General features: G+C 33.5%; 1 protein-coding gene across 1 annotated transcript in view; it reads left to right on the forward strand.

Moving 5' to 3' along the window:
• LOC132758513 (uncharacterized) overlaps positions 1-14,747 on the forward strand; it is a 64,691-nt gene that overhangs the window by 34,630 nt on the left and 15,314 nt on the right. The window contains exons 4-8 of the mRNA XM_060750194.1: positions 112-549; positions 9,322-9,633; positions 9,988-10,290; positions 10,598-10,864; positions 11,219-11,320. Coding sequence (XP_060606177.1) covers positions 112-549; positions 9,322-9,633; positions 9,988-10,290; positions 10,598-10,864; positions 11,219-11,320 — 1,422 coding nt within the window. The remainder of the gene's footprint in view (positions 1-111; positions 550-9,321; positions 9,634-9,987; positions 10,291-10,597; positions 10,865-11,218; positions 11,321-14,747) is intronic.

Raw genomic sequence — 14,747 nt, forward strand, 5'->3', positions numbered from 1 at the left:
TATTTAGTGGTAAGCGTATGAAAATATTTTACTGATACATATTCACATTTTTTGACATAGTAAAAAGTATCTCTTTAATTCTTTGTTGTTTCTTTATAACAATATTCACAGGTTCAACATATACTCTTGCATCTAATCCAGAGGCAACTCCGGTAGCTTTACGGTATAGTCTTACAGAAAAAAATCCAACACAGGACACTACTGAACATTCAGATGTCAAGAGCGAAATCAAAAAAGTGGAAAAAGATATTGTTGAAAGCGCTAATGACGATCCTGAACTGAGGACAGACATTTTACACAAGGCGGCATCTTTACTTGAACGTGTAAAATTGGGCTCAATTATATTTAATTTGAGAACTTCAGGGGACATGTCTATTGAAAGCTTAAAAGAATGTTGTAAAAACGGGACAGCTGTAGATTGGTTGATGTCAATCTTGAAGCCAGATGATATCAAGAAGTTACAAAAATTAAATGTTAATGGTGGAGTCATTGAATGTTACATTGACACCAACGATGACAAAAAACAAATATTTGATGAGGTATTTCAAGGTAAATAATATTTTATTTTATTTATTCATTTCTAAATTTTACAAAAAAAAATATTTGGTGAGTGTTAATTATTAAAGCTGAGATGAGCTTTTGTCATGGTAAGTTGTCCATCCTCTATTGTTTGTCACATATTTTCCATTTTCATCTAAATAACTCTTAACAACATGTTTTATAAGCAAACTTCACAAGAGTGATTTTTATGTGACTTTCTACAAATATTATATATCAAATGATTACAGTCTGTTTCACAAGTAGGTCACAGGAGCAAAAAAAGGACATTGAAAATGAGATCTACTGCTCAGAGCTTATGTATTTAGGGTTAAGCATTACCACAAAAAGTATATAAATTGTATCCCTATGGTCAAAACTGACCTTGCCTTGGGCTGTCACTTCATCAATATAGATTTATACAGGAAAATACATTTAAGCTTATTGTGTGAAACTGCAATGCACAGAGCTAAGATATTTGGTACGTTGCTTTGCATGTTGGACTGACCTCTACAGAAAAATTGTGCAAATTATGTTCATGGGATCAAAAATGGCCCTTGCCTTAGGCCACTTAGTATATTTAGACTAATATAATAAACATGCTGTAAGTCAAAACTATGATGCCGAGAGCATAGGTCATTTTTGGCAAGTAGCATCACCTTTCAGCTTAATTTTAAAACTCTTGAAAATGGGCCAGCTGTATTTTAGCTCACCTGATCACAACATGCTCATGGTGAGCTATTGTGATCCCCCACCGTCCGTCATTGTACATATGTGCGTCATCAACAATGCCTTTTAACAACATCTCCTTTAAAAACTGATGACTGCACAGTAACCAAACTTTACAGGAATTTCAAAAATGCAAAACTTTAAAAAAAAATTCTTGTCTGAAAATAAAAGGCCTAGAGACTTGATATTTAATGTATGGTGTCATTTTTATATCCTCTACAAAAGTTGTTAGTCCCCTACCGGTTTAACCAGAGATAGATTATACACATAATTTTAATCTTGACTAGAGGGAGTATATTGAGAGCTATCCTACTCACCAAGCATCGGCGACCTCATCAATATTTCTGATTCAAGTTTTCATGCTTTTTCACTAAACGTTCTTTATTATGCCCCCCCCCCCCCTCGAAGAAGAGGGGGTATATTGTTTTGCTAATGTCGGTCTGTCTGTCGGTCTGTCCGTCGGTAGACCACATGGTTTCCGCTGATTATTTTGAAAACTATTTATCACAGTGTCTGTATATTTCAGATAGTGATTGGTCATAACTAGTTGATGATCCTCATTGATATTTGGGTCACTAGGTCAAAGGTCAAGGTCACAGGGGCCTTAAATGACAAAATGGTTTCCACTGATTATCTTGAAAAATATTCATCACAAAGTCTTCATTTTTCACAAGTAAATTGGTCATAACTAGTAAATGACCTCTATTGATTTTTAGGTCACTAGGTCAAAGGTTAAGGTCACAGGGGCCTTAAATGTAAAAATAGTTTCCTCTGATTATCTTGAAAAGAATTCATTACAAAGTCTTCATATTTCAGATATTGATTAGTTTTAACTAGTAAATAACTCCTATTGATTTTTGGATCACAAGGTCAAAGGTCAAGGTCACAGGGACCTTAAATGTTAATATGATTTCCACTGATTATCTTGAAAAGTATTCATCACAAAGTCTTCATATCTCACATGTTGATTGGTCATAACTAGGAAATGACCCCTATTGATTTTGGGGTCACTAGGTCAAAGGTCAGGGTCACAGGGGCCTTTAATGTTAAAATTGTTTCCGCTGATTATCTTAAAAATTAATCATCACAAAGTCTTCATATTTCACATATTGATTGGCTATAACTAGTAGATGACTCCTATTAGATGACTCCTATTGATCTTGGGGTCACTAGGTCAAAGGTCAAGGTCACAGGGCCTTAAATGTCAAAATGGTGCCCGCTGATTATCTTCAAAAGTATTCATCACAAAGTCTTCATATTTCACATATTGATTGGTCATAACCAATAGATGACCCCTATTGATATTGGTCAAAGGTCAAGGTCGCAGTGGCCACAAATGTCAGAATGGTTTCCGATCTTTATCTTTGGTACAATTCATTGCAAAGTCTTCATATTTCACATATTGATTGGTCATAACTAGTAGATGACCCCTCTGATTTTGGGGTAACGAGGTCAAAAGTCAAGGTCACAGGGGCCTTGAATGGTAAAATGGTTTCCCGCTTATCTTGAAAACTGTTTATCACAAAGTCTTCATATTTCACATATTGATCGGTCATAACTATTAGATGACCCATATTGATTTTGGGGTCACTAGGTCAAAGGTCAAGGTCAGAGGGGCCTTAAGTGTCTGCATGGTTTCAGCTGATTATCTTGAAAAGTATTCTTTAATAAGGTGGCATATTTCACATACTGATTAATCATAACTAGTGATGACCCCTATTGATTTTAGGGTCACTTGGTCAAAGGTCAAGGTCACAGGGGCCTTAAATGTCAAAATGGTGTCCGCTGATTATCTTGAAAAGTATTCACCTCAAAGTCTTTATAATTCACAAAGTGATTGGTCTTAACTAGCTGTTGACCCCTATTGCTGTTGGGGTCACTAGGTCAAAGGTCAAGATCACAGGGGCCTTAAATGTCCGAATGGTTTCCGCTTATTATCTTGACATCTATTTATCACAAAGTCTTCATATTTTACATACTGATTGGTCATAACCAGTAGATGACCCCTATTCATTTTGTGGTCACTAGGTCAAAGGTCTAGGTCACAGGTGCCTTGAATTGTAGTATGATTTCTGCTTTTTATCTTGGTTACTATTTATGACAAAGTCTTTATATTTCACATAGTGATTGGTCATAACTAGTTGATGACCCCTATTGCTTTTGGGTTCACTAGGTCAAAGGTCAAGGTCACAGGGGCATTTAATGTCAGAATGGTTTCCGCTTATTATCTTGAAATCTATTTATCACAAAGTCTTCATATTTCACATACTAATTGGTCATAACTAGTAAGTGACCCCTATTGATTTTAGGGTCACTAGGTCAAAGGTCAATGTCACATTGGTCTTAAATGTCAGAATGCTTTCCGCTTATTATCTTGAAAGCTATTTATCACAAAGTCTTCATATTTCACATATTGATTATAACAATATATAACAATAAGATAAGCCCTATTGGTTTTTTGTCACTAGGTCAAAGGTCAATGTCACAGGGGCCATAAATGTCCCGTTATCTTGAAAACTGTTTATCACAAAGTCTTCTTTATTTTTCTTTTTTCCGTAATTGAAAACTTCCATGTACCCATTTATGGCAAGTTTCTATAACAAAATCACCAATTATGTTAGTCAAGGGCTAGATAGGGTGGGGGCAGATGTGTCGTTCGACATTTCTTGTTTCTTAAGGTCTTTACTTCAAACTTCAAATATATGTTTCTGATCACAAAGATACAAGACTTAGAGCTTAGATATTTGTTATATAATATCATCTATAAGTCCTTTACCCAACCTGTTCAAATTACAGCCCCGGGGTCAAAATTGGCCCTCCTCAGGGATCATAGGTTTTTTCGATATGTTTATTGTTTTTATTGAGATTAGATATTTGGCATGAAACATTGTGTAGTGGAACTCTACCAAGATTGTTTAAATTATAGCCCTGGTGTCAAAATTGGCTTCTCCCCAGGGTCATAGGTTTTCCTTATATGTATATACATTGAGTAAAAATTTGAAATATTTTGTGGTCTGAAGGTAAAAGGCTTAGAACTTAGGTATTTGGTTTATAATCATCTATAATCATCTATAGGTCCTCTATGAAAGTTGTTCAAACTTTGCCCCTAGTGTAAAAACAGGCCCCAATGTAGGGAGTCATAGGTTTTCAATATATGTATATAGTAAAAACTAAAAATCTTCTCCTCTGAATTGACAAAAGCTAGAGGTTAGATATTTGGCATAAAACATTGTGTAGTGGACATCTACCAAGACTGTTCAAATAATAGCCCTGGGGTCAAAATAAGCCCTTCCCCGGGGGTTATAGGTTTTCCAAATATGTATATAGTAAAAACTTAAGAATTGAGAAAGGCTAGAGTTTAGATATTTGGCATGAACTATTGTGTAGTGAAACTCTAACAAGATTATTCAAATTGTAGTCCTTTGGTCAGAATTGGCCCCGCCTCGGGTTTATAGGTTTTCCCTATATGTATATAGCAAAAATTTATACATTTTCTTGTATGAAGGTACAAGGTTTAGAGCTTAGATATTTGGTACATAATATCACCTATATGCCCTCTACACAAGTTGTTCAATGTTTGCTCCTTATGTTAAAATGGCCCTTACACAAATAACAGTATGTCTTTGGTGAGCGCTTTGTTGTGGCTCCCTTGTTTGTAAATACAACCTTTCTTTAGTATTGACAAAGTTTTTATGCCACCCTTGCATCTGCGATGTGGTGACATATTGCAATTCACCTGTGTGTGTGTGTGTGTGTGTGTGTGTGTGTGCGTGTGCGTGCGTGTGTGTGCGTGTGTTTGTGTGTGTGTTTGAACATGTGTTCTATAGATTATATAGTGAACTTAAAAAATCTTCTTGTGAAAAACCACTAGTCCAATTTCAACCAAACTTAGCAGGATTGATCTTTGGGTGTAGGGCTTCCAAAGTTGTTCAAAGAATTTCATTCCATGCAGAAATCTGGTTGCCATGGCAACCAAATGGAATTATAAGAATAAATTTAAAAAATATTCTTGTAAAGACCCAAAAGGCCTAGAGCTTAGATATTTTGCATAAGGCATTGTCTGGTAGACCTCCACCAAGATTGTTCAAATTATAGCCCTGGGGTCAAAATCGGCCGCGCCCCGGGGGTCATGTACATATAGTAAAAGCTTAAAATACCTTCTTGTCTAAAGATACAAGGCTCAAAGGTTTGATATTTGGTATGTGTTATTATCTATAGGTACTCTACTAAAGTTGTTCAAACTTTGCCTCTAGTGTCAAAATCAGCCTCATCCCGGGGGTCATAGGTTTTCCTTATATCGGTTTATAGTAAAACGTTAAAAAAATTCTTCTAGCAATTGACAAATGCTAGAGGTAAGATATTTTGCATGAAACATTGTGTAGTGAACCTCTACCAAGATTGTTCAAATTATTGCCCTGGGGTCAAAATTGGCCCCGCCCCAGGGGTCATTGATTTTCATGTACATATAGTAAAAAGTACAAGGCTTAGAGCTTTAATATTTATGATATGATATTATCTATAGGTACTCTACCAAAGTTGTTCAAATTTTGCCTCTAGTGTTAAAATTGTTAAAATATGTATAAAGTAAAAACTTGAGAAATCTTCTTCTCTGAATTGACAAAGGATAGAGGATAAATATTTGGCGTGAGACTACCAAGATTGTTCAAATTATAGCCCTGGGGTCAAAATTAGCTCCGCCCAGGGGGTCATTGATTTTCATTATGTACATATAGTAAAAAAATAATAAAAAATATGTTTGTCTGAAGGTACAAGGCATAGAGCTTTGATGTTTGCTATATAATTTCATCTACAGGTCTCTACCAAAGTTGTTCAAATTTTCCCCTGGTGTCAAAATTGGCCCTGCACGCCCCATTGATTCTCATTATATACACACAGTAAAAACAGAAACTAAAACAAAAACAAATGTTTTCTGAATTGGAGAAAGCTACAGCTTAGATATTTGACATGAAATGTTGTTTGGTGAACATGTATCAAGATTGTTTTGAATTAAACCCTTGGGTCAAAATTTTGACTTGCTAAGGAGACAGTGACCTACTTTCTTGTCCTTTGATGTACAGCAATGAAATTTTGACCATTTGCACAGTTTTAGTTGTAAAATTGAACTTTGATATTAGGTGACATAGATTTTGATGTACAGCTATGAAATTTGAACCATGTGCACAAATTAAGATGTAAAGTGAACTTTGATATCAGCTGACCTAGATTTTGACAAAGTGTCTTACTGTGTTGTCCTTTGATGTAGTCATGAAATTTAGGCTGTGTGAAATATGACCTTCACCACCAAATTCACTAGACTCGACTGCATTGATATATTCCTACTCTGAACTTTTATTTGAATAACAATAGATTTAACCACTAATCTGATAATAAGAATTAGATAGGTCAGGGATCTATGCATTTTGACAATCTTCAATTGTATAGAAACAAAAAAAAATATGTTCCTACACTACTATTTAGTGTTGTATTAATGTGGTGGCATAGCATTTTTCACAAATGCAATCTTGTTCTATAAAAAGATAAAATAGGTGGAAGTAAGTCTAAAGGTCATGTTTTTTTAAAAACTGGTAATGCTTAATCGAAAAGATAGTATTTAAGAAAAAGTAACTGTACCTGCATTTTAAAGTTTGATACAGTTGTGATGCATTTAAAACCTAATTGTGCCCCCACTTTAGTGGCGGGCATTTAGATTTACCCTTGTCCATCCGTCCGTTCTCTTTTGTGTTGCACGTAACTCAAAAAGTATTTGACCTAGAGTCATGAAACTTAACAGGAATGTTGATCAGCATGTTCAGTTGTGCACCTGGATATTTTTGTGTGGATTTATTCAGTATTCTTAGAGTTATTGCCCTTGACTTAGTAAAAATTTGCAATTTTCAACTTGTGTCGCATGTAACTCAAAAAGTATTTGACCTAGGGTGATGAAACTTTACAGGAATGTTGATATGCATGTGAAGTTGTGCACCTGGGTATTTTCGTTTGGATTTATTTAGTATTTTTAGAGTTATTGCCCTTTCCTTAATAAAATTTTGCAATTTTTAACTTGTGTCGCATGTACACAAGTATTTGACCTAGAGTCATGAAACTTTACAGGAATGTTGATCAGCGTGTGTAGTTGTGCACCTGGGTATTTTCGTCTATATTTATTTAGTATTTTTTAGAGTTATTGCCCTTGACATAGTAAACTTTTGCAATTTTTAACTTGTGTCGCATGTAACTCAAAAAGTATTTGACCTAGAGTTATGAAACTTTACAGGTATGTTGATCAGCATGTGTAGTTGTGCACCTGGGTATTTTCGTCTGGATTTATTCAGTATTTTTAGAGTTATTTCCCTTGACTTAGTAAAATTTGCAATTTTCAACTTGTGTTGCATGTAACTCAAAAAAAGATTTGACATAGAGTCATGAAACTTTACAGGAATGTTGATCAGCATGTGTAGTTGTGTACCTGGGTATTTTCGTGTGGATTTATTTTGTATTTTTAGAGTTATTGCCCTTGACTTAGAAAATATTTGCAATTTTCAACTTGTACTGCATGTAACTCAATAAGGATTTGACATAGAGTCATTAAACCTTACGGGAAGGTTGCTCAGCATATGTAGTTGTGCACCTGGGGTTTCGCTTGTGTATTTATCCAGTATTTGTAGAGTTATTGCCCTTGACTTATAAATGTTATTATGTTGTTATTTGTTCTTTGTGTGCTTGAGTTAGAACAGGAATAATAATCAACATCACTAAATTACAGGAATAATGTTTGTGAAGCTATGCACCTGGGACTTTGCATGTGGATTTTTTTTCAGTTTTGTTAGAGTTATTGCCCTTGACTTACAGTAGTATAAATTTGCAATTTTCAACTTGTTCATGCATAGCTCAAAAAGTATTTCAGTCGTAGGCCTGAAAGTTTACAAGAATGTTGGTCAGCATGTGTACTTATGCACCTTGGGGTTTTGTAAAGTTCTTGCCCTTTACTTAGTAAAAGATTTTTAGTTTTCAAAAAATATTTGACCTAGAGTCATAAGATTGAAAGAACAGTGGCGTGTGGGGGCACCCGTGTTCTATGGACACATTTCTAGTTTAATCAATTATTGCACGGTGGCCTTTGTATCACATCGGCACATTTTCATTCATTTGACCTGCTGAAATATGACCTTGACCCTAAATTCACTAGACTCTACTGCATTATGGCCGAGTTCAATTGTATAGAATCAAAAAGATCTACCTCTGTTATATCTTAAATGCATCTTGTTTACCTTATCTTTAAACATATGGTTAAATATACATGTTCAAGACCATTTTTCATTAGTAAAAGGTGCTCAAAGATTACAAAATAAATTCAAATAACATGACTGCAGTTATTTTTACAGTTATCCTGCACCCTTCTGAAAATCTGTCACTGTTTTCTTCTAAGCAAATATCCTTATCACACCGAAACATCTAATGACCTCTTCCTCCTGTTTTCAAAAGCCAAAACGCACCAAATAACTTAATATATGATACTTTAAAACAATTTGTGATGAGTGAGATCAAGTTTGTAGCTTAAAAATCAAGTTCACATAGTCATTAATTCTGTCATTCATGAATGGATTTTGAAAAAATTGGGCATACTTTTGTGGCACATTAGGGAACTTTTTCACATACACCCACCAGGTTGACAGCTAGAAAGATGAAGGTTAAACATGTACTTGAATGTCAAAGTGTACATTGATGGTAGCTTTGTCATTCACTTGTGAATACTTTTTTAAAATAAGTGGGCATACAGAGAATATGAGAAAGTATTTTGTATATGTTTCTTTTTACTTAAATATATATTAGAAATTATATTATATATATTGTGAATGATCAATTTATAGTCGTATATTCATATCCTTTGATACCATTATTCCTCAGAACAGCATATGATGAAGATCGATGAACTCTTTAAGTGTGTTGTCCCACTGCAGCTCTATTTCTTGCTTATTTGTGATGTAATAAGCCTGATTTGTAGCTTAGATTCTAAAAAGCCATGTTGCTAAGTATTACAATATTCTTTACTTGCAGAATGTTGTTGTGTCCTCAACAGAGACTTTATTCAAAGCCATCTGAAAGAATTTGAAGCGTTTTTACACGGATCAGAAGTTGGTGTTATCAAGGCCATGCTAACAAATGGTACACTTGATGAGACATTAGCATTCGCATTGTCACAAATAAAAGATAGTGCAAGCAACAAAGACCTGATGCAAAAGTTGATAGAGTTTTTGCTACATTCAGAGCTGCAGCAGATATGTTTCTGCTTGATTGAAGAAGAATTGCGGAAGAAAAAGGAATACAATCTATTCCAGCAGCAGCAACAACCATCTAAGAAAAGTTTAGGTATTAGAAATTAAAATTGCAAGTAGACTGACAATCCTATTTAAATATAAATAAAGAACTTGATGCCAATTTTTTCTGTATGATGAATTGATTTTTTTGAATTCCATAATAAAACTTTTTTCATGGAAAGATTTGCACATTGGCAAAATAGTAAGAAAATAAACTTCATTTTTTATTGACAATGTTTATGATATAATTAAATAATTTGACATTTAGATTAATGCATGTTTAAAATAAATATATATGGTACCTAATTTATTACATTAATGTGACTTTAAAAAAACAACCATGTTAAGTCCGTCGCATTCTGTAATTTAACAAACTGAAATCAAGTGTTATATTTTTTTTCAACAGGTGAAAAGGTTGACGATGAAGTAACGATTGTAAAAGAAAACATTAAAAAGTCTGTTGATCTCCTTGAGGAGGAACTTGATGGTCGTTGGTTTATTGAGATTTTGGAATCAAGAGAAGAGGAGGCATGTATGAAGATTTTGACAGCCATAAAAAGGTCTCAATCAAGGAAATCCTGCACTAAACAATTTGTACGCTTTCTTTGTGAAGAAGAAGATGTTGACTGGTTCATAGAGGCACTCTATGAATACAGTCCACATGTACTTGCCATATTGACTCAATCAAAAAATCAAACAATAGAATGTGGTACGTGGAGACTTTTTATGAAAACATATTGTCTTTTAAAAACAAATGAAAATCATTTAAATTGATTTGAAAACATACACATATATATTTTAATGTTATTGTTTAATTATCAAAAGTAAATGGAAAACTGTTATATTTGATTTTTTGTTAATATGCCTTGTACATTCATTTAATATTCAATATTAAGGCGTCCCTCTTCGGATCGTGAGGTCAAGGGACGCTATAATAAACAAGACCTTTACCTTTTATTCAATTAATTCATAATTGAAAATGAAGTTGTCATTACAATATAGCTATAATATTACAGATACAAGACTTGCATTGTTGTCAGTATATGAGTTCATCATAGATGAACTTGAACCATTAGAGCTGAAATCATGTTTATCAAACAAAATTTTGGAACAGCTGAATTTCCTGGAAATGGAAAAGATTGGCAATAGATTTGACAGAACTACATTTTTTATGCGGCAAGTTCTCAAAGCTGAAAATTTAGAGATAATTCAAGATGTTATGGTTGCAATTGCCTCCAAATACCCTAACATTGAAAGGGTGATCAAAGATGTGTTAACCAAAGGTATATGCTTTGTCTTTTCTTTGAAAAATCATTGATTCAAACTTGAACACCAAGATAGCTCTTTATGACTGTTCTACTACTTTGTAATGAGACTTAATTTACATTTCAGCACCAATTGAAAAGATTGTTGATACAAGAGTACTATTGTTCCATTAAATTTTGTACTTGACTTTATGTATAAATTAACTATTAGAATACATTAGTAGATGACTTGACTTTTCCTTAGCAAATGTTTCATAGGAGCATTTAAGTCATTATATAAGTTATATTGTGCTCAAATCATATATAACTTACCATATATACTTCAAAATATTGCTTCCCTGATTTGCTAGCTCCTTTATGCTATTTTTTCAGGATCACTTTCTGAACATTACTTTTGCCCAAGGATAGTAAAACACAAAATGTTGAAGACTATATATAAAGCCAATTTCAAGCTGCCAATACCAAATGCTGCAGGTATGCAAAGTATAATTACAAATAACTGTTTAGAATATAGGGCTATAAGGCTTCAGATAACCCAACAATTTGGTTCAATTTTGATAATACTGCCTTCTCAATTATCAAATATATGACTTTACTTTATGTTTTTGAGTGGATTACTGATTTATCCGTGAAAATTATATTTGATAATTTCACGTTTTTGATTATAATGAAATTCAGCAGAGTATATTAAGAAAACCATTATATATGTTCCATATACTTTGAATTAATGGCTAACCTCTGTTTTCATGGAAGGTAAAATTTATTAATCAAAACTTGTTTTGTTTCCCAAAATAATTTTCAAGCATTGGACATTTATAAAAAAATTTACCAGTGTGTAACAAAGGTTTTGCAATCAAAGTTTGTACAGAAAATGCAGCTCATTCCTTGATTTGCATCATTTAACTAAAAAAAATTACCATGCTATTTATCGTCAATATTTTTGAAAGAGTTCTTCATAAGCATGGGCATGTATACATGTACATTGTACTTCAAAATATAACCAGAAGTTACAGATGATTTGCATTTTTGAAATTAAAAAGATTAAGACTGTCCACTGTTTCTTCACCGATATAATTTTATGCTTGTACATTTGAACAGGCATCTATAAACAACTTATAAACAATTTGTAAAAAATTATTTGTACGTGCAGTGTCCTCTATACAATAAAATCTATAATGACAGTTGGTGCAAAATTGCCGTGTATACTCTTATCGATTACACAACGATTTATTTATGAATTTTACTAACGATTAAATAGCGACTCAGCAACAATGCTTTCTGGTTATGCAACAAAAACAATTGTTAAAATTAATAACGTGTTCGTGACGCGATCGCTAACGCTTTCGTTAGCTTCTCGTTACTTACCCCAGAAACTTAAATTTTATCTTGGCCATTGTTATGCCTACGCCATAAAATGGCCGGGGCATATAGTGTGTTACACTGTTCCATCATTCTGTCATCACCAGTTTCCATTCATTATCTTTGCAACAGTCGAACACATTTAACTCAATTTAACATATGGATACAGTTTGAATTTGGTCATGGTCCGAAGTTTTTTGACAAAGTTATGCCCCTTGAAAAGAATTTCAGTTTCCGTTCATTATCTTCCAAAACGTTGTACAATTCAGCTCAAATTTGTCATATGGATATGTTAAAGAAATGTTCAGGTCAAGTTCAAATTTGGTCATGGTTAGATGAATTTTGGCAGAGTTATGCCTCTTTAACATTGAAGAAAAAAGAAATTTAGTTTCCATTCAATATCTCCCTAACAGTTGTACACATTCAACTCAAATTTAAATACAGATGCATCATAAGAATAAGCAGGTCAAGTTTGAATTCGGTCATGGTTCAATGAATTTGGACAAAGTAATCCCTCTTGAACGCTGGGAAAAAATTGAAATTTTCAGTTTCCACACTCTTACTTTAGTAGAACTGTATATATAAGGTTGAAATTGCATGTGAAGGTATTTAATCAGAAAATACATGTCAAGTTCGAATTTGGTTTTGATCCGATGATTTTTGACAATGTTATCCTTCTTAGAAAAAATAAGAAATTTTCAGTTTCTGCTCTAACTTTTGTAGGAATGTATGTCCGAGGTTGACATTGCATGTGCTGGTATTTCAACGGAAAATACAAGTCATGGTCAGATGTTTTTTGACAGTTATCCCACTTGAACTTAGAAAAGATTGAAAAATTCACAATTTCTTATCATTATCTGGGCTACAAATATGCAATTTGCAAAAAGTTAACACAGAATAGTTTCAGGGCCTTGAACTTTGTATAAAAATGGTTTGTGCATTGAATAGTTTAAGGGCCCTGAATTTAGAATAAAAATTGGTTTGTGCAAACACATTTGAAACTAAGTATTAATATAACTTTTGAAAGTTGCATATGGAATGCATTCGTGGCAGAAGACACATTTCTAGTTTTCTAAAAATTGTTTGTTTTTTCTAATCATTATCTGGGCTACAAATATGCAATTTGCAAAATGTTAACACTGAATAGTTTGAGGGCCTTGAACTTTGTATAAAAATGGTTTGTGCATTAAATAGTTTAAGGAAATAAAAATTGGTTTGTGCAAACACATTTGAAACTTAATATAAATATAACTTTTGAAAGTTTGGCTGCATATGGAATGCATTCGTGGCATAAGACACATTTCTAGTTTTCTAAAAAGTGTTTTGTTTTTTTTTCTAATCATTATCTCGGCTACAAATATGCAATATTTAATAATGAATAGTATAAGGGTCTTGAACTCAATATTATTATAATATTTGAAATTTTGGCTGCATGCTGGGGCATTCCTGGCTTTATGACACATTTCTAGTTTTTTTTATTTCTTCATGGGTTGTTTTCATACTTGGACACAACAAACATTGGTCAAGACCTTCAAGTAGGCTAGACTGAATTTGACCTTGACTCATAAATGACCTTGGTGTTGTGGGTCAAATGTTTGAAAATTATTTTGATTAGTGGATCGCTTCTCTGTCATCTGCCTGCACTACCCAATAGGGATAGTGGGCCAGGAGCTGTAAATAGAACAAAAGAGAACAATAGAGATCATTTCATACACACAAAGAAAGGCAAATGACCCTCTATCAAACAAAAGAAAAGAAAAAATTGCTTTTATCTAAATTAGGTCAAATGTCTGTCCATCCATTTGTCTCTTTGTCACAAAACTTATCCGAACTACCCCTGAAAAACTGGTGCATTTTCATCCATACTTAATATGAATGATCAGTACCAAGTCTAATTGTGCATAGCATTGGCAATTTCCATTCAATGATTTTTGAGTTAAAATGGCCTTGTTATGGTTTTTACTTTAAAAGTTTGTTCGGACTTTTTCTAATATTTTTGCATATATTACATGAATTTTCCAGTTGTGTTATTTTTTAGCTAGACCATTTTTAAAAAAAAATGAGGTATTGTTGAAGTCATATAGAGATCTGCCGTTGTCATTCCCAAACTTGTACCTGGATTATTCTTGGTGTATTTTTTTCATTCTTGGCCACAACAACCTTTGGGATATGACCTTCAAGTGGGCAAGACTAACCTTGATCTTCATTCATAAATGAACTTGACCTTAAAATTCAAATGTCTAAATTTTGCTTGTTTTTTTAGTTGCTACCCAGCAAACACAAGACGTCATACTGACGTCAGATTTAAGTCAGGTTCTGACGTCGGATGACGGTCGGAAAAACGGTTGGATTTGAAAGTTTTTTTGACGTAATAATCTGACGTCAGGTAGACGTCAGAATCTAACCATTATTTAACCTTTTTCTGACCAAAATCTGACCATTATCTAACCATTTTCCGACCTCAATCTGACCATTTTCCGACCTCAATCTGACCATTTTCCGACCTCAATCTGACCATTTTCCGACCTAAACCTAACCAGTT

Source organism: Ruditapes philippinarum, unplaced genomic scaffold, assembly GCF_026571515.1.
Source record: "Ruditapes philippinarum isolate M1 unplaced genomic scaffold, ASM2657151v2 ctg1414_1_1_1_1, whole genome shotgun sequence".
In the NCBI taxonomy this organism is placed as follows: Eukaryota; Metazoa; Mollusca; class Bivalvia; order Venerida; family Veneridae; genus Ruditapes; species Ruditapes philippinarum.